This window comes from Neodiprion fabricii, chromosome 3, assembly GCF_021155785.1.
Source record: "Neodiprion fabricii isolate iyNeoFabr1 chromosome 3, iyNeoFabr1.1, whole genome shotgun sequence".
In the NCBI taxonomy this organism is placed as follows: domain Eukaryota; kingdom Metazoa; phylum Arthropoda; class Insecta; order Hymenoptera; family Diprionidae; genus Neodiprion; species Neodiprion fabricii.
The window spans coordinates 25,934,643-25,959,614 of NC_060241.1; the positions used below are offsets into that span (position 1 = coordinate 25,934,643).

Here is a 24,972-nt window from a genome sequence, read left to right on the forward strand (position 1 = left end):
TTACGACCGTAGATGGTAATTTTTGAATTAATATTGAGGACGTCGCAGTGTTGCCAACTTAATTTCAAATAAAAAAGAAATCGATACTTGAGGTAGCGTCTTTCCCCATCTCATGTTGAGACTGCAATTCTTGTAGTCTAGAGGAGATTCTTTCCTCCATCGGTCTCGAATGTTTTTATTTCTTCTTTTCTTGACATAGCGTAACTTGCGATTTCGGCAATTTTATCGTTCCGGTGCCGGGCCGTTCACCCGGTGTATGGAATTTGCAACCCCCGCGCGTCTTCGTATCTCATAATTATCCTTCCATCCTCTTTCCTACCGATATTCGTAATAACTTTCATTAACTCCCTCACCCGTAACCCGACCTAACCCAAGCTACCCTAACGCAATCCTAGACCATCGGTTAAATCGAATCACTAATGCAATAACAAGTTAGCGTTGACGACCCTTTTCGAACACATGCGCAGGAATTAATATACACGTGTGCACGTATATATAATAATTTCTAATTTGATGAAAAGTTTAAAAAATTAGGTATTACAATTTCTTAACGTAGCACATGATTATATAAGTGTAATTAATACTAATTTTTACATGAGATTAGCTATATTATACTTTCACCAAACTCGGTGGGTCGCAGTTTTAATATCGAAAGTATAAATGGCGGTTTGGCAATTTTTTTACCACGACTAATTTACCAGCTAATAATTTCTACGAATTTATTTCTCATCCGAAAGTCATTTGAATTTGATGATTTTCAAGTGGTTTCAACTTTTTGAAACCTACCTGTGAATGTAATACTGGAATAATGTAAAACAGTTATTTATCGGCTACCGTCAGAACGTTACCTACCAAATGTAACGGAAATTGATAAAATTACCTATTTCCCACATCTTCGGATATTCGTCGTTTTGTAGCCGAATTTCGCGATGTCTGCGCGAATAGTTGAATGCCTGAGCACTTTTTTCATCCGGTAGTTGATTTTTCAACGAAATATCAACCGAATCGATCAAGTCCAGAAATGACATAGAGGGCAAATCTGTTTCGGAATTAAGACCGGCTGTTTTGTTTGACTTAAAAAGATAAGACTGTGGTACGGAAAGAAGTGAGACGATAATTACTTCCGTATATATGATAATTAATTGAGCACGAGTTGAAATTTTTTCGCAGACGATTCAAACAGACGTAATCTGGAGCTGCTGGAGCGTTGCTTGTGCATCATTTGTCTCGACGATGACGTGCTTCCCACCACGTTCAATGACTCAATTGGTAAAAAAAGGGAGGTCGGGCACTGGATCGGTGACAGAGACGAAACGAACCTATTCCATCACGCGTTGCATGGCGGGGGCTCGAGACACCTGGGGGCCAATCGTTGGTACGACAAAACGCTACAATTCTTCTTGGGTAAGGTGAGTAGTAAGTTTTTTTAACGCTCAACCTATCAGGGAAGTACATCCTCGTTACCTTGACACGGATGACGCGTATATTGAAAAAACTTGCAGACATTAATGCAGAAAGAAAAGCCCCCGGGCTTAACTGTGCCGTGCATGCAGGCACGAATGCTGAGTTATCGCGGAACTTTTTGCTGTAATACTTGAACAGCGATCAGCAACCGCATTTTTCGATTATGGTGAAGCGAAACTAGTCAGGGACCGCGTATTGACCATGACTAAAAAATTTCGCACGGTGTAAATTGTATGTATATGTGTATAATACTCACGTGTATAGTCGACATCCGTAGGATTTTGGGGAAGTTCAATCGTCCGGTTCGTCTGCAGATCGAAGTAACGCAGGTGGACCTGAAACAGAAAACAGAAATGATGAAGTAACCGTTCTGCGCTATGAAGAAAAAAAAATTCGAGATAATTTATAAGATTAATTTCAAACGTGGCAGCTCAAAATCGTGTTGTTGGGTTATTTTTGATCTGCACGAATCGATGGACCAAAATTGTGCCTACACGTTACATTCTTCAACTGCGGTAGCAATATTTCCAATTTGTCACTGTCAGGATGGAGCTTGGGGAGTGAATTATGAACACTCAGCGGCCGAGGCACCGGCAGTATTTGGAATAATCGAAAGCATCGAGAGCCAGATAGCCGCGATGTCGCCACCGGATGAGAACACCATTCCCAGTCATCTTCCGGCTCCGGAAAAGCTGGAATGGCAGCTGTCCGAGCAAAGTTTGAATGACATCAGAGATGCGATGACTTCGTTCGACGCGTAAGTCGGAATTCCCGAGTATAGTTGTCCTGAATTTACCTGACCCATGCGTATAATTACATGATCTCTTTGATTCACCGCCAACAGAATGGTCGAAGACCTTGACCTCTGCGTCTTTCACTTTACGGAGTACAACAAGGACTTCATAAAGTCCTGCAAAGTCAGTCCGGACGTCTATATCCAGCTAGTTTTGCAGCTGACTTACTTCAGGTATGCAAACAGCGAGTGCTGTGAACGAACGGAGGAATATTCAAACGGTAATTGTGCAACTGGGACTGATTTTTAGACTGCATGGTACCTCGGTGGCAACTTACGAGAGCGCTGGGCTTCGGAGATTTGCCTTGGGGAGGGTTGATTGCATCCGATCAGCGAGTGTCGAAGCACTGGCTTGGGCCAAAGCGATGTGTCAAGGTGACCCTGGCGACCAACCTCCGCTATCCGCCGTGCAGCAAGAGGAAGGCGCCAAAAGAGTACAGTTCACCATTTACAGTGTAACTATTGGTTCATGCGAGGCAGTGACAAAAACGGCAACGATACCTCACTGGATGATGAAAATCTCTTTTTTTCCCACTTGCCCTCCGTTTTCTGGTCCACTTTTGGGAAAATAACAATCTTAAATCAATTGCATTTTCGCTCATCGTTACAGCGTAAATATTTTCACATCTTCAGTGCCTGTCACACGATCATTAACCGGGTATCTAATGGTTCAGTTACCGTCACCGTTGATGTTTCTGGCTCCCTAACCCCCATCCAACTATCCATATAAATATAATCATGACTGTAGAATAGAAAATTCCTTGCGTATTTATGCCGTTGTATCTATAAATCGTCTCGTGCACGCTTGTTTAGCGGATACTGATTGCATATTGAGTCAGGAAAGAAGATGAAGAATTTTCGGAAAAGTATGTACCGTTTGTTTGAACCGTCTAATTGATTGGTGAAGTATAAGGTTGCCTCCGACAGCTGTAAGGCTTACTCGGATTTTTAAAATTTAAAAACTGAAAAAGTTGGAAGAGGTGCACGGTTGCGAAATGGTCCACGTCTTCAGATTTGAAGAATCTTTAAGAGAAGAAGGCAGGATCCTACAGTCTGAAAAGACCAACCAATTACTCTGTGGTATTATGACAGAAATGTTTACAGAATGCTTGACGATGTATCTTTTCGTAGCCGTTGGCAAATACTGGGGTGAACAAGGAGGATGAGTATATACGACGAATGCGGGGAGAACGAGGGGAGACGACGGTTTCCCATTTATTTTCTTATTTTCTTATTTTCCGCCTTAACCGCCCTGCGCCCATCCCTTAAGACTCTGTTGTTTCTCGATTACCATGCTGTTGTTTCAGCACACTACTTTTCCGCCTATCCATGTCCTGCGAAAACAACGCACCACGGCTCGTTGATACTCCGCCTATATATTTTTCCGCCTACGTTCTACCCCGAGCTGAAACAATAACAATCAAGAATTCGATTGCACCGTTCCCCGATACGTTTCGTTTAATGATTCATAGCAATTAATGACGCAAAACACAGTAATTCGTTGAAATTTCGCTTAACGATAAAACTCGGAGAGCATAGCGTTATGCTTTTAGTCGAGCTATGTAGGTACAATCTATAGGGATAAATTACTGATTTTAATTAATTTCAGGACCAAAAGATACGTCAGCTCTTTGAACTCGCTGTCAAACGCCAGACCAAGGAAATGAACGATAACGTTTCCGGTCATGGAATTGACAACCACCTTCTGGGGCTACGCGAGTCAGCAAAACAAGCCGGCGATCCAGTTCCGGAGTTGTTCACGGACGAGGCTTACCGAAGAATCAACCGTTTTGCACTGTCCACGTCACAAGTGAGTGTTCAACGCGACAGATCATTTTAACGCTTTTAGTAAATTTTTGTACTTGTAGAGTTGACTGCACTTTCCAACACCATTATAATTAGGTTTTCACGTTCCTTGACTTCGGATTCACACTTAAACGCTTTAAAAGTATTCTTCGTACCTCTCCCATTGTGTATAATTGATGAAGATTACCTGAATAATGATATTGAATAGACCAATTTTTATCTCGGTATGTACGCAGCGTTACTCCATACATTACAAACAATTGTGATCAACATACACTGTAATGCTGCGATTGTTTGGTATAAAACAAGATTGATAACAATTAATCGGTTCGCCTCAATCAATTCTTCTTTGCAGTCAAATGTCACTAATAGCGTAATATGTGCGATTTTAATTTGATTCTATTCTATAACCGAATGTTGTTGATTACATTGGCAAAGTTTGAGAGGTCTCGTTCGGAGTTTATGACCGATGTGCAGGTCAATTTAGCAAAATCTCATTCTAAATACGTATTCTTCTACACATTGTTCAATAAAATATCGTACCCTTACTTTCTTGAAAGTCAAAAGAAGTTTGCCAACAAATTTGAAATGGTTAAGAAACGTTGACTCAAAATTTTTATGTTTCCTGTTTGCATCAGAAATTGACCTTCGATGATGATTGTTTTCGAAAAAATGAACAGTGGCTATGGCTCTGAGTTTTTTCTTTTTTGTTTCGTTACCAAAAACAATAATAATTAATATTTTGGCGAATATGCATAGGTAGTTGTTTTAGACGAGAGAGGATTAATGACCACGATATAAAGATCCCTCAATTATCAAAGTAAGGGGAAAGGTAATCAAGCCCGAAGACAATCGCCCCGTGTTAAATTTCAGTTTGCCGTCAAACTGCACCCTCAATCCATTTCAATTTGGCAACAAAGGCAATTGCTTCAGTTTCCCGGTGCGTTAGAGGACCGGATGCAATTGTTCCGGGGGTTCCACCGCTCGGGTTCCCCGGGAATTCCGGTGAGTTCCCGAGGGGAAGGGCGGAAGTCATTTCACCCTGCAGAGATGAAAGCCAGACGAAGCTCAAAAGTCGGCGAAAGATTACGCGCGTAAAATGAAACCTAATTCTGTAAAATATGAGCGAAATCTCTCTAGCGCGTATTTTTCAAAAAAATATAACTCGTATGCGGAGGAAACCTACACCTCGAACATCCGAAGAATCTTTTGCGAAGAGACTTTTTTTACGACACAACGCGCTCTCCTTTGCTTTCAGATAACCACGCTGAACGATATAATGGCCGGATATGGACCGGTAGTTCCAGAGGGATACGGCTGCGCCTACAACTTCCGGAAAAATGGTGTATTATTTTACATCTCCGCTTTTCACAGCGACGGCCGTACAAGCACGTCTCGATTCGCTAAGGCACTTGAATCTAGCCTGCGAGCAACAGCCGCCATGTTACAGGATTCCCCCAAGTAATTTAGCAGGAAGTTCAATAATTTCCATCTGCAAAAAAATGTATGCCGCGATTTCCAGGCTCATTCGACATACGGAGTATGTTGTTCAATTGCGGATCGATTGGAAATTGCCGAACTTGAAAAACCGTCTCTATGAAATGATACAAGGATAGTTATCTGAATTCAAGTTTTAGCTTTCTTTTTTAGTTAATGCAATTTTAAATGCAAGAAGAAGTACGAGAACAGATATATATATATATATATAATTCAGCTGTGAAATTGGACCTCGTATTCGTGACAATTGTAACAATGAAGTTGATAAATACCAATTTTCTTGGTTGGCTGATATTTTTCATTTTAGTTTAATATTAACGCATCGTCGTTATCCGAGGTAACCACGAGTATCTTCTCATCCTCGTATTGAAAGGCAACTGTGGAATAATATGTTTAACAGAACGTCAATTAATGTAATTTATAGCCAATCAACGATATCACTATTCATATTCACGCGTCGAGTTGTAGGGCACAGAAAATAAATGTTGTACGGTCTCCGTTCATAGCTGAGTGAACGCGTAATTATGCGAGAAACGCGGTTACATCTGATCAGCCGAGTGCGTATAAAGATGATCGTTAATTTACACAAGTTCCTTCCACGATCATTGGTGAAAACAGAGTATATTTCGTAACATTTCGTTGGTAGGTATATTACAAAAGGTATATCTATCGAATGAAATTGGTGTGTATATAAAAGCAAAGAAGAGAGAAACGAAAAACGGAACAAGAAGAACAAGCTTATTGTTAGACCAATATTATTGTAACCTGATACATATCAATGAAAGTATTTAATCTGAATAGAACTGAATAAGTATTAACGGATCTATAATATATTATTTATTTATTTCTTACGTAAGGATTGTTGGTGAAACAAACATTTATAATTATATAGAAATAATAGTAAATATACAGATATAATATATATATATATATATATATATATATATATATATATATATATACACGTTATATTATCGGCGATGCAAATTAATATAGTAGTCGCAGCGTGTAGCAGGCAATATAGGTTGATTGTTATTTTAGCTGTTATCTAGTCTTTCAAAAAAAACTTTCGAGCTCTCGAAATTCGCCGATCTATTGTAATTTCCGAGAAAAACGGTACGTAATTCCATCGAAACGAACGATGATACTCCGTGTAGATATAATGAAAAAAATTACCTACAATCGGGATGTCTCAAGAGGTTTGAAAAAGACAAAAAATGCAAATGACAAAAGGAGTTTCGTTTAGGCAGATATCACGTACTAATGGTTCGGTCGTAATTTCAAGAGCTCCAAGAGATCTTGTCTATTGCAGCAGCGTTAAGTGTAGCCAATTAACTTGATTGGCGCCCGCACAGTAAACTCTTGTCCAATTCTTAGGTAGGTTGGCAGATCGAATCTTATCCGTGATCGCGATCTCCGACGGTAGCACTATTCTCTGTCTATCACACTGTGTAAGCGTAAACGTATGTCACGTATCACTGTTCTTGTAAAATTATACGAATTTACTCACTACTCAAGCCTGTAGGTCAACTGCAGTTAAGACGAATCGGTTCGATTATAACAAGTTGTTATTTAACCAGAATATTTGTGTCTCGTAAATAGGTGCTGCGGAATTTTACAATTAGATTAGGTTGTATGATATTGCGAAATATATGACACAGGCGTGTTTCTAACGGTCGACGAATTACGTCATGTTTCGTAACTTTGTACGACGTTTACCTGTTAATTATGTTATCGATTGTATATTTAATTCTATACACATATATGTATATTTATATTTATATTTATATTGCTGATTTGTTATGTAGGTGAAAAAAAAAACACAACACATTATTCTATGACACGAAATTCTGTTCGTGCAGATTTAAATTTTACATACTGCATTGTTTACCCGTATCAAAACATTGTGGTAAATTTCGATTAGATACCTACACTGTACGTTCAGCTCGAGGGTCAAAATTACCGTTCTTATTTATTGGAGTATATTTAAAATCTGGATTTGTTTGAAAGAAACGTATACTGGGAATCTAGTGAGTGATTAAAGAATACGAATCTACCCTGAGCTATCAAAGACGTAGATAATATACCTCATCTATGTATCTGTTAATATTTGCGACGGACAGAAGCGAGATAATTTAAATGGTTTTTATCATATTGTGATTCTATCAAGATTGCTGTGACATTTTGTTGAATACCATTATCGCGCAGCAAAACTTTGCGTTATAACGTAAAATGATACTGTTGATGATCTGTTTGAATTTATTGAAAAATATTAATTTATTCGACTGTTATATTTATTAGATATATCTGTCTAGAAAAAAAAATTTATAAGACAAATGTTCCTCATATAATCGAACTATAAACGATTTGCTTGTATATCATGGCTGTATAATAGTTATGCATATAGATTATAATATGATACACACTAATACACGGTGTATGCGGTAATATATCAGTAGGATAATGATGAGAAAGCTCTTATACTCTCGGACGAAGAGTGCGACAACGTGTACTTAAATTACATTGTGTAGATCGCAATGAAGGCTAGAAATCATGTATTGTCGTAACGGTTAAAGTAATCGATGTTCAAATATTACCCAGCTTTTAACATACATATCTAATATCGTGCCGTCGAATACGCAGTAATAATTTGTGAACAGTCTGCATAAGCCTTGCATCTTCGTAAATTCTACATTTCGCCTGGCTGCAGTAATTTGTTGATCCTAGTCGCGGTGAAAAATTCTATAATACCAAATCACGATCGTGAAAATGAAAAACATTAATTCTATCATTAATAAATGATCCCGATTTTCTATACATCTATTTCTCACAGACTGCAGCTTGGCAGTTATGAATTAACATTGCGTTACGAATTCAATACACATTTCCGATTGTTGAACAAATATATTATAAACTTTCCACAGCACTGTGTTGAGATCCGATGTGAAACTCCTGAACGATAAGGTCTAATATGTGCGATGCACTAATTTCGGCCTGTATGACCGCACTGATTTGACATTTATTGCTAGTGCAAAAAATTTATACTGAAACGGTATTTCACCACCCGTCTAAAAAGTACCATACTTTTACAGATTCACGGTGGATTTTTCCAGAAATATTCCAGAAGTAAATTATGAAATTATACAAGGATGACTAATTTTATCGGTTTGATGAGCAAATTTATTTCAATGTCATTGTAATTTTTGGAAATTTTATTTATTAAGCTGTTTTTCGTTTTTTTTTTCTAATTTTCGAAAGAAATTCACAAAATTTGTAACGAAAGATTCGCTCAAATGTTCTCACGCTATAATAGAATTAATCATCTGCCGCTTCTTTACGTTCTTCTGCAACGTATTTGAAGTTTGAAAACATATTTCGGATTTCATACGGAAACGTGGAAAGAATTTTATTTTTATCTGGAATTTCGTTTGATCACGTGAATTGAAAAGCTACAGCGTTACATTGTAATTGTAACAGAAGCGCTGTAACGTATTACGAAAATGGTCAAGCCGTATATACGTAGATGTCTATAATAGCTAAGAGCATGAGCTCAGATAAAACGATAGTCCTTAAAAGAGATACCAAATACATATCGCTAATTATTATTGTAATCGCTTCGATGCGGCCAGGAATATCACGTACATATCAGGCGTAAAGCCGTTTCGTATCAGTGAATAATTCTATTACCTAGATTATACCAATTACCAATTAGAGTATAACTGTACGCTAATGTATTATTGTGATGAAAGGGAGTGTGAAATTCATATTCAAGTGAGGAAATCAACGCAACATAAGTAGTACGTCAATTAAAAAAAAAAGAAAGAAAACGAACATCGTTTCTTAAGTGAAATACACTTCAAGTGTGGCATTTGTTGCATGTGGAAAATCTGCAACTCACTGCAATACAGTACATTCAAAGTTCTTCGTTTAATTGTTTTGTATTTTCGCTTTTACAGGTTTCTAAGTCTTTTCATTTTCACACATGACCGTCAATATTTTCGTAATAAATGAAGCTATGCAAAATATTTTCAGACCACACTCAAACACACTATTAAATGATCATTGCACTATTGCACGAAAGATATTTCGTTGAACAGAAATAGTGATATTCGAAAAAGAGTTGCAAGATTTGTCGTTTCTTAAAGCGAACCCAACGCAGCTTCACCTTGTGATAAGTATCCGTACTGTATTCTCACTGAAATGTAACTCACACGTAACCACTTCCTGTTTGTACAGAAAGTATACAAATCATACCTCTAAGAAGTAAAATATATGATATATACATATACATGAATGTACGCCTATAAATGTGAATAAAGTTTGTTGCAATATTTAATTTGAGTAGAGATAAATAACATTTTATATCACGGATAAAAAGGGTGGCAGAGAGCGAAGGATTTTAAAAAGACGTTTGAAGAAAATTGCTTCCATATTCAACAAGAATATTATTTAAAATATAGATTTTTATACATTTACTGAAACATGTACATTGCCCGAAACGTGAATAACTATAAGGTAAGTACAATCATGCACAATTTTTAGCTGTCTATTGTGGCGTGTTATCCGAACTGAGAATAACAGGAACGTGAGTTGCCCTCCGTAAAAACAGTCTGAACGGATTAAGTCGTGCACCGCTGGGTGATATTATCTAACCCGTACTGCACTTTCTAATCACTCGAGATCACCAAATTTAGCAGCTACCCATTTCATATGCTGGTATATTAATTATCAATCAATTTTTTGAGCTGCTCCACTTCATTTTATGAAGTAATTAATCACAAATATCGAAATTAAAAAAAGTTGTTTTATAGCTGAAATGTGCGGAACATTTTTCAAAAATAATATTCAAAGAAGAAAATGTATGACGAGTGAATGATATTTTTTCCGCAAAGTAATTTCTGATAATTGAAACGCGAATCATAACGCACGATGATTTACAATAAAATAAAAATCCATACGCATTTAACTAATCTTGCTTACAGATTCGAATTCTAAAATAACTGACACAAATATACAACAATAAGTTAGAACAAAATGTTCTATTCAAATAATAAAACGCATTCAATTCTTGTTCGTTCATAATTTGTTCTGTTGTTATTTTGATCAGACGGAATTTCTTCTTATATTTGTTTTCGAAGATTGTAATTTTGATGACATTATATTACAGCAGGTAATAATATAACGTATCAACTTCCTGCAGTTATTGCTTTTTATTTAAATATCCTGTAATTAATACTCTACATACCAAGTCGTTAAACAGGGTGGCCACTAAATCTGCATCACGAAATTCCCTGCCTTTTCCAGGTTTTCCAGACAAGAAATCTTATAATTTTCCCTGAACAATTTGAATAAATTCGTTATAACAAATTGAAAAAAATATACGTATTTTCTATACAATTTTTTTTTTTTTTTTCTAGACGAAAGTACGAACCGTCACTTGGGTCACACTGTCCCATCTAGCCATCTAGCCGATGCACAGTCGTTTGTAAGGTAATATTTAGGAGCATTCAAAGTTTGAAGAGAACCTTCCGGTGATGGTAAGAAAATTCGTATTCGATCTAATTTATCTAAAGCTTAAAAAAAACTGTGGGACGTATTTGTATGAAAAAAGTATATAGTAAACGATTCCCTGATTATTCGAGAATTGTAGAATTCCATGACATTTCCAGGTTTTCCAGAATTCCCTGACCAGTGGTCATCCTGAAAAATAAGCGTCCAGTGATGGTAAAAAAAAATTCGTATTCTATCTAATTTATCTACAAGTTACAAAAAAAATTGCGGTGCGTGTTTATACGAAAAAAAATCAATTTCCCTGACTTTCCGCAAAACCCCCTGACTTTTCCTTGACTATTCCAGAATTTCGGAATTCCCTGACTTTTCCAGGTTTTCCAGTTTTCCCTGACCAGTGGCCACCCTGTCAAACAATAGCAAAATCATTTCAAATGAAACTATTACGTCAACATCTATTATCCATCAGGTGCTTGGATTCAACATCTCAACGTTGAATTTTATTCGTTAAATCATAAGTGCAACATATCGAACGTAAGCAAACAATTTGTTCATGTCATGGTGCTATGACAAGGCACTTGGTTTACTACTGTCATTCACTGAATAAAGAATAGGATTGCTTAAATTATGGACATGTTACACTTATGATTCAACGAATATAATTCAACATTATATACATATACCTATATATATCACATATGACAATAGCACATATATTATATACCGAAGAAAGAATTCTTTCCTTCTTTGTACTTTTACAATGAAATCATAACGATATTGGACACTTAAAAAATATGTAATCAGTAATGTGTATGTAACGCATGCGAACATGTAGATACGTCACAAATACAAGATTGTATGCTCAGCATAACCCTTTCTCGCTAATACATCACTTGATGAATCATCAATAAAATGACTGAGTTCGAATAAAATAATTCAAAATACTTAGTACTGGTAAAATAATAGAAATACTAACAAAGCCTACCGTAGCGAACACTTTAGTCAGTGGATTCTTTCGTTATTCACCTATCGTCGTCGCTTAACCGAGCAAACGTATCTGTGAGCAACACAGCCGCAGTTGGCCGTAGCTTTGAGTCATGCTGTAAGCATTTAGCAATAAACTCATGACCCTCCACTGACAGATGTCTAGGTGGTGTTGGACTTTCGCCCATACCAACCTAAAAGAATAATTAAATTTTTATGTCGGTTAAAAACTTTGCCAATATATATATATTTTATTTTTATATAAAATTACCACAAACTTTGGACTAATTTTAAATTTCTCCAACAGCAGAATTATGTTGTAAAAGTATTTGGCAAGATAATTTATATGGATGTTTGATTTTGATAGTAAGAATAAGGTGTGAAACCAACAAACTGAAAGTCTTTGAAAGGGCTGATGTGGTGACTTACTTTGAACATAATTTGGTAATTTGAGTCATATTCTGCCCAAGGCCTTTTTCCACTGGACATTTCTACTACACAGCAGCCAACCGACCAAATATCGGCAGCTCGTCCATGTCCTTCGGATTCCGTTTTCATGAACACTTCTGGAGCCATATAAGCTAAAAAATTTAAATAGTTCATTTCTGTATAATGAACCAGGTGAGAAAATGATTTATTCTAGGCTGAAATAGTAGAAGCTTGTTAATGAACAGGTACCTTGAGTTCCAACAAATCCCTGGAGTTCACCTGGCATTGTCGTGTGTGCCTTTATTTTAACTGCTGAACCAAAATCACCTAGTTTCAGGCAATTCTCTTCGTCGGTCAAAAATATATTCGCAGCTGTAATTAAAATGCAGCATTCAGGGGGGAGATGTAAAACTGTAAGCCATTTCTGAAGAGTGCAATGTTTTTTTTTATAACGGAATTTCATATCAAAATTATTAGCATGCATGGACTTACTTTTGATATCTCTGTGTACAACACCATGCGAATGTAGTACTGAAACAGCCAATAGGAGTTGATGGGTATATTTTCTGACCAGTGGTTCAGGTAGTCCATTTCCACTGCCAGCCACCAAGCTTTCAAGTGTGCCTTCGGCACAAAATTCCATAAAAATGAGCATTTCTTCCTATTGGGTTAAAAAAATGATTGAAATTGAAAGTTGTGAGAAATTTGTACTCTTGAAATATATGTTGAATATCCTTGATTAACAAACAAGAGTTACTCAGGTCACATAAGACAGGCTCACAACGTACCCTATGAATTTCAATACCGTGGTAGCGAACCAAATGTTTATGTTGGATTCCTTCAAATATCTGCAATTCTTCAGCTACCCTTCTAATTGCTCTGTGATCGCCTGGCTGGAGCTGAACTTCTTTCATGGCAAGAAGCTCACCAGTTATATTATTTACAACGGTGTAAACTTTGCCAAATCGACCCTGACCTGAAAGAAAGTTTTTACTGCAAGTACTTGGATAAAAATATTCTAAATTCCAGATTTATGTATCACAGTATCATTTAAAACGTTAATTTTAACAACTATTTGTTACTCACCAATTTTTATACCACGCTGCCACGTAAAGGTAACACATCTCGATTTAATATGAACCCTATCAGCTGGCCGCCTCTCCGTCACGTGACCGATAACTTGTCTGTTTATCAAGTCCTCATCCAGTTTTTGTTCCAATTTTTTGACAGCAAGAGATACCCGCTGGTGTCTGGCTAGTAATTTGTGTTCAGGTACTATTAATGTTACAGCTGATACTCCATCTGTCAAACTGGACGAATTATTCTTTTGTGACACTGTTGCCGGGTCCGGAAATTCTAGATTCTCTCGATATTTTTGTACGCTGCTGCTGTTTGGTGTCCTGCTTTTTGGACGAGCTGGAGAAGCTGTTCTCGAACGCGGCAGTTTCCTCAAATCTATATTCGATAACGTTTAAACCATATCTATAACAATTTACGAACACCTCCACGTCACCTCCTCGACTGAGATAATATTTTGCCACAAAGGTGTGTTCCAAGCAGAAATTGATTGAAATTAATGTAACAGAAATATGTAGACAACTCAACAAATTTAAACATAAAGTGCTTACGTTAGACTTTTCTGGAAAAATAAAGCTTCGAATCTCCTTTTGTTAACTTTGCTTGTAAGTCTTATGGCACTGTAATAATATCATGGTACAACTGTCCACACATAAATTTATGTAACAATAATCATGCATAAACTTACTTTCGACATCAGCAGGTGAAGTGGGAGTGGCTGTTCCAATGACATGTGAGATACAGCGGTCCATAGAAGTTTTCAGTTCCTCAAACTCTTGGTCCGTTAAATGTTTTGTGTTCAATGGTTCACAGACTGTCATAAGAAAGTCCAGTCCTTGATTTGCCCACCTCGGTCTTAGGCCACGGCCTCGGTCGCAGCAAGATCTAACAAAGTCCATCCATAAAAGAGCAAAGCTAACCAAGCCACGAACTAGCACCGATCTTTCCTCAGGTAAGAATAGCTTGCAAAGTTCCTTGTGGTATTCAAATCCCATCTTATAAGCTTGATGTAAGACTTCCCTTACTCTGGACCTCAAAGCCAGACGATCAGATTCTAATTTTGGTTCTTCTGCTTCATTTACTCCCATTTGCACATTTTCAATTGTCGATGTTATTTGGTGTCTCAGATCCATCACTGCGGTCTGTTTGAAAACAATTCTATAATTGAGGCTATAATATCGTATATGTTGGGCAATTTTTCTTATTCGATACGCTTGAGATTAGTCGTTACCATCCAGTCTGGAGAATTAGGTTCTTACTCAAAATACTAAGTACATCAAGAAAATATGTGTAGCCTGTACTTACTTTCAACTTATTGATCGACTCTGCAGTTTCAGGGCTATTTGAAAATTTTTGGATATCCCGTCTCAAGCATTTGATGAACGTAATATTTCTTATCACTTTGTCTTTAGCAATAACAAACATACCCTGCACTTCTCTGGCTGCAGTCATGATTTGGTTTCTGTACAAATGAATGAAAAATTATTATAATATTTATTAAGACATTGAGATGTTTCAAAGAATTGATTTAAAAAAAAATCTCTTTGCTTTCTCATTTTCTTCCATTAATACGAGATTTGTTTTTCGTGAAAATAGGCAAAGTAATCGATGGACATACATCGCTAAAATTTATTCTATTTGGATGTCTGATTTTTAAGTAAATATAATAAAGCAATCAAACGATAAAAATTCTAGAAAAAATATACCCGTATTTGCAATAGTGTTATATAGTTGCAATAGCCGAATGAGTTTTATTCTTACTTCAACAACTTAACTTCGTCTTCCTCTGCCGTAGCTTCTTCCCAAATTTCAGTTGGCCGACTGGTTAAGAATTCTTTGGCTTGTTCTATCATGGTACATGCCATTTCACTAAAATGTAAAAAACAATACAATGAATACAGTACAAAACTTTGAGTAGTCAGGTGCGGTTCATCCAGAATGTGGATTAACCGGGCATGATGTGATATATATGTATTGTTTTTTTCCCTGAAAATCTGTTTAACCATTAATAGATTGACTACATATAATATGAAGAAATGCAACAAATAGTTACGATTAACGTACAAAAAAGTCAAGGACAGATCAAATTCGAATACTTTTTCAAGAAAAATGTCTATAGATCAAATTCAGATTATCGGTGGATATATTGATATAATGTACCATTACAGTAAATTACAGAAACGAATATGTGGATCACATTGGTAAATCCTTTCAATTTAAAAGATAACATACCAAAATTTTACGCTGGCTATATCGAATCCATCAGAGATATTACCAGCGATAGAAATGATGAACGACCATTCTTCTTCAATAAAATTCTTTTGAAAGCTTTCGTGCTGCACCATATCAACCCATTGTTGCAAATAATTTAAGTACAGTTCAAATACCGCCTTTAAACTTTTGTCGAATTCTTGGATTTCTTCGTAAAAAAGTATTTCGCTAGTATTTTTATCAGCAGCAACAGCAGCCAGAGAGTGCTCTTCAAATCTCTGTCGATGTACACATGCAATTTTCAAACCTTCGCGTAGTTCTCGCATCAATTGCCGAACGGATAGGGCACTAGGCTGCTCAGGCTTCTGTTCTAGTCTCATTCTCAGAAATTCGTGTACTACATCCAGCGGCACACGAGAAAGAAATACAAATGCTGCCCTGAAATCCAAATCCCCATCATTACTTGAGAGCTCGTTACATCAAAATTTGTCAATTTTTGTTAAAAGACGTTTATGTAGCCACAGTTCATAATCAGTTTACGTGATCGGATACCTGTAAGATGGGAGATTCAGCTCTTTTGATTCAGGACTCCAAGCTCCATATCGTTTCAGTTCTGTGTCGCCTTCATACTCTTCAGTAGCACTGCTATCCATATCACTGGCGTCATATTTTTCCAAAGTCAATCTGACTTTGCGCAAAACTGATGTATGTAGTCGTTCTAAAAACTGGAGACTTTTTCGAAGGCCTCGAATTTTTAACACATCTTCAATGTACTTTCTGAAACAAACGTATTTTTTTGTGTCACATGCAAAGGTTTTCTCGACGTTTGATTGTTTCTTTCATCTACCTGTAAGCATGCCGGTCTAATTCCATTAGATAAGAGTCAAGATGGTTTTTGTCGTCATCCGTAGGTGTAAGAATTCCTGATTCAGGGGTGGAGGGCCAAAAACGATGAAGTGATGACGTTTCTATAGACGATGTACTGGTGTTACTGTCGCTGGGACTTGTATTCTCTTCCGTCTGCGATAAATTAAAGCGAACCAAAGTTTGACGTGCATCTACAGAGTCTATTGTATCTGATGACCTCGAACTGTAAACCACATATTAACATCGAAACACAATATTTCTTCCTATCCCGTTTTTCAAATCTATAACAATCTACAAAGTAAAGAATGGTGCCACTCATAAACTAGGCATTAAGGGGGGTTTCTACTTCGTTAGATCGAAATAGGTTCGATTCGTTATCAGTTTGTTATGCAAAAAATATTAAATATAAAATGTTGATATTTGGCATGTTTACTAAGCGGTCTCTATTGAACATAACAATATTTCTTAAAGTTTGACAAAATATAGTCTGGGAATGTGAGGACCCACGTATGTCCGTGTGTTATTTTTAATATTTCTTTTTCATTCTTATACGCAATATCGTAAGAAGTAAAAATATGTTTGACGTTTTCAGCTGAGATCACCTGTCCCGGACTTATACTTTCATAAGCGAAGAATGTCATTGCCGGTGCACCAACATACGTAGCTCCTCCCACTCCCAATACCATGTTTTGTCAAACTTTAAAAAATATTATCATGTTCAATAAAGACCGTTTACTAAACATACCAAATAACAAGATTTTATATTTCATATATTTTGCATAATAAATTGATAGAAAAAAGAATATTTTTCTGCCCAGCAAAGTAGAAACCTCCCTTAAGAACTTTTCACCCGAGCCGATACAGTTCTTTTACTATACATGAGGAAATGTTATAATTCTTTATCTTGTGAAAAATTTTCAATTACATACATTCGAGCGTCAAGTGAATTCCCTACATACGTATAAGAATTCTAAACGAAGCAAACCATAAGATCAAGCAAATTTTTCATCAACTTTCACAAACGAAATCAATTACCTTGTGCCTGAATCAGCCGATTCTTCTTGTCTCTTTTTTGTATTCAAAAGAGTGAGAAGTTTGCCGAGGATCAACAATTTCAGTTTTTGATGCTTTGTCATATTGTACCAGAGGCACAATGCCTTGACTCTACCCATAAATTCTTGGCTTTTGTACATAGGATACTGAACAGCCAATGCATGTGATGATGGGTAAAGAGCTTCAGCTGCTTCCAATCTTCCCAAAAGATTTTCTACTTGCTTTAAGGCCTCTGCTTGAGCACGTGTGCAGGCACGACAGTACATTGACAGGCAACCAGGACACAAACTCATGTCGGAATTTGCAGTCAAAACAGGATTTACAGCATCTTCAATTCCGCTGTCACCTGAAATTGTGGACAATGATCCAGTATCGGAGAGACTAGTTGGATCAAATCTGTCAAAAATAAACAATCGTCATTTAAAGAACTAGAAAGCCTTTGTGCTAATACGAATGATACATAGCAAGTACTACTCCAATGACCTGAATTCCATAATTTCAGTCAATAATGATCCGACGGCTTCCCGCTGCCTGCACAGATATTCATCTTGTGCTGTTGGACTACGGTCTGCGTGATGAGCTTGTAATTCAAGCCATATCAAGTCTTTCAATTCGTTTTGCCACAATGTCTCCTCGTGACTCATTTGACGTCTACAATTTCGCTCTTTGTCGTTACTGCCCTATTTGATAGAAATACTTGCATATTGAGTTAAGTTTATAATGTAAGACAGTAAAACTAGGAACTTCTCGATTTTAAGAGTATCATTTATTGATTTCATCGTAAAGTTACTAACATATGAATACCGTAAAATGTTATAGTCTGTAATCTTCACCATTTCTGAAAACCACGTTAATTAGTTTCATCACTTATGCCAAATCGACTTTTGTCTTCGAACATTTTTTTAATAATTTGAAAGCTCTCTAATGATTATACAAATTTATTCATGATCCTATTTTCAGTTCACTCTGTAAATTTCAGGATATACCTTAAATGATCTACTTTTTGAAACAATAAAACAAAAACCATTTATTTTTTGGACCTTTGCATATACATGACTCAAAGTCAAAAGAACGTGTATTTGGCACTTCATCAGAATCTATCTCAAAATGGATTTTGTATTCGGAAAGATCAGCTTTTTTCACAGGAAAAACGCATTAGGTCACATTTTTTTTACGAGGACAAGAAGTGTTAAGAATTCGAAAATAAAAGTCCAATTCAAAAAAGTGATAAAATTGATCATCAACGTTTTTATCGGATACTGTGAGGATTAGAGATGCGACAAATGGAGAAGTTTTAGATCTCAGTGTGTAGAATATCATATCCAAATTTCAGCCAACTCAACAATTTGACTTTGCAAAGCTGGTCGATCATTCGTGGATCAGTTCATACATCATAATTATTTTATATCGTTTTTACTTTGATTACTAACAAGTAGCAACTTCACTCTTATCCTTCGCATATACTTGGAATGAAACAAGATTTTACTCATGACTTATAACTCTAAACGAAGTTCAAGCTACTCACCAGTTTGATTAAAAACGAAAAGGTATCATGAAAAATTTCTCTTTCTTTTAAACTTAGAGATTTTGGAGTCTTAGCGGATAGAGCGTCTTTTTCTTTAAGAGTTGTTTCAAGTGTATCTGTTTCACTCTTTATTCCCTCAACATCCACTGGTTTTGAATGCAAACTACGAAATCGGTTTCTAGTCTCAACCTATAAAACAAAAATTTTCGTACAAACAATTACTAGCAGAAACAATAGCAAAAACCGATGAATCGAATGATATGAAGACAGTCTTGTTGTATGAATCTGTTCCAAATTCGACTCAGAATGAATGAAATACGGTCATTAAACATGTTCAATATCATACCCTAATAACAGGTGTTTTAACTAATGGTTTCTCTGCTTTTTTGCCATAACTAACAGCTGCAGAAACATCCAATTTTAGATCTCTTTCAGAACCTCGTAACAGCTTCAAATTCTTTTTATTTCTACGACTTCCTTCTTTCAGCACTTCGCCCTCAGTTTCTCTATCTCTATCTTTGTCAGCTTTATCACACATTTCATTAAACAACATAGTGTCGAATGTGTTACGTCTACTTATTTGTGGTTTGCTGTGCACTAACTTTGAAGTAGACTTGAGCTCTCTGCAACAGAAAAAAGGACATAATTGAGTATTGATGAACAATGCAGTGAGAAAGTTAGCAACCAGGAGGTCAACCAGGAAAAGATGTTGGAAAACATAAAGCCTGCCTCATTATTCTGCATGATGAAATAGTTCGTAATGTTTTACGCTTACTTTACTGCATATTTTATACCTACGATTGAATGTCTTTCTGCTTTTTTTCCTTCTGCCGTCTGTTGAAGCGTGTTCTAGGAGGTGTTTGTCCATAAAGATCGGTCATGTCGTTAAGTGAGTCTTCAAATGCAGCATCTGGGCTTATGTCCTTTTTTTTACTGCAGAAATAGAAGAATTTATTTTTCATCATGCAGATTAATTTTTCAAATAATTCTGGTTATAATTTATTGCCTCCTCGATAAAAACAACAGATGAATCGATGCTGTTTGACAAGCAACACAATTCCGTTCCAACGTTCATATTGATTATAATACTATTATTTCACAGCTGTACCGCGTGTGATTAATCAATTATTAGTATTATGTAATAACAAGAACAAAATTCTACACTTTTACATTTAAACACATGTATTTCATTTCTTTAAATTTTGAATGCTCATTTATTAGCTGTAACGATATTCAATCTCTCTGATACTAGTTCATTAGAAAAACTGAACACTCTGCCGATTGTAACAACAGAGACTTAATAATGCATTCAACTGATAGGTACATTCTCTTATCACTCATATATCAAAGCTCTGTTGCGATATAAGCGAGCCAAGATAACGCTAAAAAAAGTATCGTAAATGATTCACTTCTTTCCGCGTGAGTTGCGATGCTGTAAAATAAAAGGCTTGTTAGATTTAGGGACAGTCGTCAAGTTAGTTACGTAAATTGTGTCTGCGACAGTTCATTTAATTTAAAAAAAGATCAAGAGTATAAATGTAAGAAATCAATGATTATAGTCGCGCTGCAGAAGAAAAGATATAACGGCATTATGTACACACATTCCATAAATTGTAATTCGATTTAAAAAAAATTTGACACTTCATTTCATGTGCATTCTTTGAAAGTACTAACAAAATATTTGTTGAATCATATACGATTGATTCAACTTAACCAGCTTTTATTGTACACAGCTTCTTGACATACTTTCAATAGACTTGTAGATGGTTTTTTTAATCATGTGCATATGATATTTTTGATTCAAAATTACAAGGCATTAAGAGAGAAAAAAAACTAAATTGTTTCATCCAGCAGGTTATTTAAGTTAAATATAATAAATATTTGATTCACACATATCCTATTCAATATTATTCAAAGTAGCCAAAATTTTATCTCATACTATAGAACCAAAAGTTCTGAGATACGAACCGAATGTTAGGAAATGCTGATTTCATACACCTAATTATATAACGTAAATTTTCTGTAACAATTACCTCTTGAGCTACACGTAACACTTTACTGTTGGAACGTTAACTAATGTTTCAATTAATACATAACGAAACAGACTACAAGAATTTTTGCTACAAGTTCAGCAAAATAAAATTTCCAATTTTTTCAGTCATACGTACAAAACTTGTTTCAGTCTACAGGCTTAAAACTCGTAAATTAAAACATTTTATATCAAATCAAAACACTCAATTCCTGTGATTTTAATCTTGAAAAATCCGACGATACAACATAGATATTCACATATCAACACCGTGTAAAAATATAAAACAGCACTATCATTACCCGCCGACTTGCGACGCTGTTACACCATAGTTCAATTGTTTGTTTGAACTTGGCGTACTTTTCAAGTGACAATCGTACTTGAAACGTACCGTGTAAACATAAGCACACAAGTAAAGTGTAGTTTGAATATTTGGCGGAGTTTATCCGTCAAAAAATACTTCGAGAGTTGAATTTACTGCAGGTACTGTTAGGTTAGGCGACATCAGCTGAATACGAAGGTAGATGATAAGCTAAGCGCGACGTACTCAGCGCAAGAGGCTAGTTGACCATCAAGTATGCTGCTAAGTAAACACAGAAATTCTCGATGTGTGAATTGCTACATTTTTCCAGTTCTATTTATAATGAAGGTCTAATAGTCGCGTGAATTATTACTCGGCTGTTTGACGGAACCCACCTGTCGTCAGAATCATCCCCGTCTAAACTCTCGGCGCCTGTTGTACCGTCGAAACACATCATTAATCCCTCTTCAAACGACATCTTTTTCCCACTTGTTCCCACGTCAACGACAGACGAAATAAACTCGAACGCCGACTGTCTATCGTCTGAGCGCTTTTGTTCCCCTACTTACTCCCCAAGAGCGATGGAGTCGACCGCCCGACTATGCTGCATTCTCGCACGCAAAGTAAACACACTGCGACACCGACATATTCTTTTCGGCAGTGAAAATTCCGACTTCGATGATGAGTGGCGACAATTACCCGAGTCGCTACCGCGAAATCAAGACTCGGTTCTTGGATCAACGTATGGAACAAACACTGCGCAAAATGGGTTTCTATTATTCCGTTGAACAGAACTTGTCGGATATGAATTGTGCGGATTTTCCCCAGGGCATTGTAAATTAACGACGAATATCATGCTATTTGTTGAAACGAAGGATACGTGTTCGTCACGTATACATATGCATAATTGTTTCCACGTACGAACATAAAAGATGGTATAAGATGATCTCTGAATCCTATCTAGTGGCAAGTGGACGCAATGTAGCCAAAACATGCTGCGAAGTACGTTTTAATAATTAGTGGAAATATCGTATATACAGTAAATACATAAATAAAACAATAATTAAAATGGAGTTATTGAGTCATCGTATCCTTTAAACTCCACCGAAGGAAATTCTTGAAAAAACCTCAAACGGGTTGTAGATTTTGTAATGAACGACATGCGAAAGCTCTGACGAAAGTGTTGGGTAAATTAATAAAATTAATGACTCATGCGCCTCGATAACATTCGCGGATCATACAGTTCAAAAGTCAGCGGCTTCAATTCGCTCGAACGTCAAGGCGTAAAAGCGATGCCAAATGATTCCAGAAACTTTCAACCTGATTTACTGTTAGTCTGATTTTACGAGATTTATGACCCAACCACCCCACCAATTATTTACAATAAAGTTGTAAAATGCAGTTTTAAATATTTTCTACCGATCGTGCACGAAGTTCAATTTCACAGCGGAAATATAGCGAAACTTCCCTGGTGAAAATTATTACTACTACGATTTTTTTGGCAGGAATTGGGCCATTCCGTATTATTTCGTACAAAATTGTAAATATGCATAGTTTTTCATGAAAAATTGTCAATTTTCTTTAGAAATCGTGGTGGCGTATCGATTTTTTACTGAAAAAATTCAAAATTTCACAAAAATCTACAAATTTTTATGAGAAAGTATGCTTATACACAATTTTGTAGGCAATGTCCCAACTTTCCACAAAAATTTGTAGAAAATCGTAAAAATCATTATCACCAGGGATATGAAAAAAGAATCATTTATGCTTTTGCAACGACTCTATAGGGAAAGATGAGTATAGAAATTTCGTTTTTCCCGTAAGTTACGGTTTACCGCATGACTGACGGTTTCAAGTTACAAAATAGCAATAAAATTACGCAGTTCCGGGTTTAGAGGGGGGCAACCGGGGCCGACACAATTTTTGGTAAAATTTGCTAGCAAATGGTATGTAAAATTACTCTTCTAACAAAAAAAAAATTTAGAGCTACATTCCCAAACGTTGAAATTACATTGAGAATGTATCTAGTGTTGATGGTGTCGAACTGCACTGGAGAGCGCTCATTTTCCAAAATGAAAATTATAAAAAATAGGTTACGAACTACTATGAGACAAAGCCGTTAGTCAAAGTTATCCGTACTCAGCATTGAAAGTGATTTTCTCCGGGATTTTACCGATATCATTGATGACTTTGCGTCGAAAAAAGCTCGCAAAATTCCATTCGCCTAACGATGTATTTTAATGTGGCTCATTTCTTGTATTTTACAATATCGACATGTGTTAGTTGACATCATTGCATATGTCTTACAATAAATTATTGCGACACTATAAAAATGAAATTTTCCTATCTTGTTTGAAAAATAATTAGGGGCCTCCTACTTCTTTGTTGCCCTAGGGTTTCCACAACTATAAATCCGCAACTGACATTACCAATGAGATTATTAAATTCGACCTCATAATTTTACATAATTTCTAATCATTTAAAATGATTTCAGATCACGATTTCAAAGGCGTTTAATAACTGTTTTCCTGATTTCAAATTACTGCAAATCTGCCATAAACACATTTGCCGTACCTGAGATTGAATATTGTCACCAAGTTATCTATATTTCGTTCATAAATTGATGGGGTAATTAAATGGCTAATATCTCTGACTCAAAAGTCTTTTAGAAATATCCGTGTAACTTATTTCGTTAACGGATATTTACGTATTTAGGAATATCCATACACTTATAGAGGATTGACTGCGCGACCTGTTCACCACTGTTCACCGAGCTGAAGCCGTAATTAGACAGAGAGAGAGCTCAGCTGGAACCGGATCTCTCTGTTGCATGATAGAACGATCGGCGGGGGGGGAGGTACATGCGTACGAATTTATACCCTCCCTCCGCCAAGTTTCGCAATCAGATTAGAGTGAGATATCCGGCTCCAGCTATTGCTATCTCTTCCTAATTACGAATTCAGCTCACAATCAGTGAACAGACCGCGCGGACTATCGGTATAAGTCTATGGGAGTATCTAACCTGGTCAATGATAATCACTTAGGTGATGGTTATTCAGCAAGTCTGAAGTACACAATTTTAAAAGCTTGTAAAGAACAGAGATAACATATTACGCGTATAGGTGTAGGAAATATCGCGTAAGAGAAACAAAAATTTCTTTTTTTCTGTAAGATACGAATTTTATTTAAACAATCTCTATTTTTTTTTTTTTTTCTTTTAGCAAGTACAGTAGTTTCCATATATCCTTGCACCAACGAATTCTATCTATCGATATACAATACCCATGTATATGTATATCATATTCAATGATTTACACAAAATTTCACATTTTCATATTTTAATACTGCTGGAAACCATTGCCTGGTAGAAAAAAAAAGGAAAAAAAAAAAAATAATCAAACAAACTCAGTAAACAAAGATTGTACAGT

The 24,972-nt window shown here is 36.2% G+C and overlaps 2 protein-coding genes across 9 annotated transcripts in view; one reads left to right on the top strand and one right to left on the bottom strand.

Moving 5' to 3' along the window:
• The window catches only part of LOC124178472 (choline O-acetyltransferase), a 68,374-nt gene extending 58,478 nt beyond the window's left edge, over positions 1 to 9,896 (top strand). Inside the window, exons 7-12 of the mRNA XM_046561834.1 lie at positions 1,171 to 1,409; positions 2,010 to 2,221; positions 2,309 to 2,431; positions 2,508 to 2,691; positions 3,867 to 4,067; positions 5,322 to 9,896. Coding sequence (XP_046417790.1) covers positions 1,171 to 1,409; positions 2,010 to 2,221; positions 2,309 to 2,431; positions 2,508 to 2,691; positions 3,867 to 4,067; positions 5,322 to 5,528 — 1,166 coding nt within the window. The 3' untranslated portion in view covers positions 5,529 to 9,896. The remainder of the gene's footprint in view (positions 1 to 1,170; positions 1,410 to 2,009; positions 2,222 to 2,308; positions 2,432 to 2,507; positions 2,692 to 3,866; positions 4,068 to 5,321) is intronic.
• Positions 9,897 to 10,751: 855 nt separating this feature from the next.
• LOC124178471 (mitogen-activated protein kinase kinase kinase 4) lies at positions 10,752 to 24,883 on the bottom strand. 8 transcript variants are annotated; one of them, XR_006869812.1, is made up of 19 exons: positions 21,940 to 24,883; positions 20,013 to 20,147; positions 19,561 to 19,837; positions 19,215 to 19,403; positions 18,173 to 18,369; positions 17,672 to 18,085; positions 16,617 to 16,859; positions 16,322 to 16,546; positions 15,791 to 16,207; positions 15,320 to 15,427; positions 14,864 to 15,020; positions 14,247 to 14,700; positions 13,568 to 13,936; positions 13,270 to 13,457; positions 12,974 to 13,142; positions 12,731 to 12,853; positions 12,482 to 12,633; positions 10,992 to 12,246; positions 10,752 to 10,895 (listed from the first exon to the last, which is right to left on the bottom strand). XR_006869812.1 is itself a non-coding variant. In XM_046561828.1 (19 exons), the coding sequence occupies exons 1-18, from the start codon at positions 22,020 to 22,022 to the stop codon at positions 12,091 to 12,093; spliced, it is 4,056 nt and encodes a 1,351-aa protein (XP_046417784.1). In that variant the 5' UTR covers positions 22,023 to 24,883; the 3' UTR covers positions 10,752 to 11,474; positions 12,054 to 12,090. The 8 variants fall into 8 exon arrangements, 7 of the variants coding, with proteins under 7 accessions (XP_046417784.1, XP_046417785.1, XP_046417782.1 ...); XM_046561828.1 differs by having other exon boundaries at positions 10,752 to 11,474; positions 12,054 to 12,246; XM_046561829.1 differs by having other exon boundaries at positions 10,752 to 11,474; positions 12,045 to 12,246.
• Positions 24,884 to 24,972: the final 89 nt, after the last annotated feature.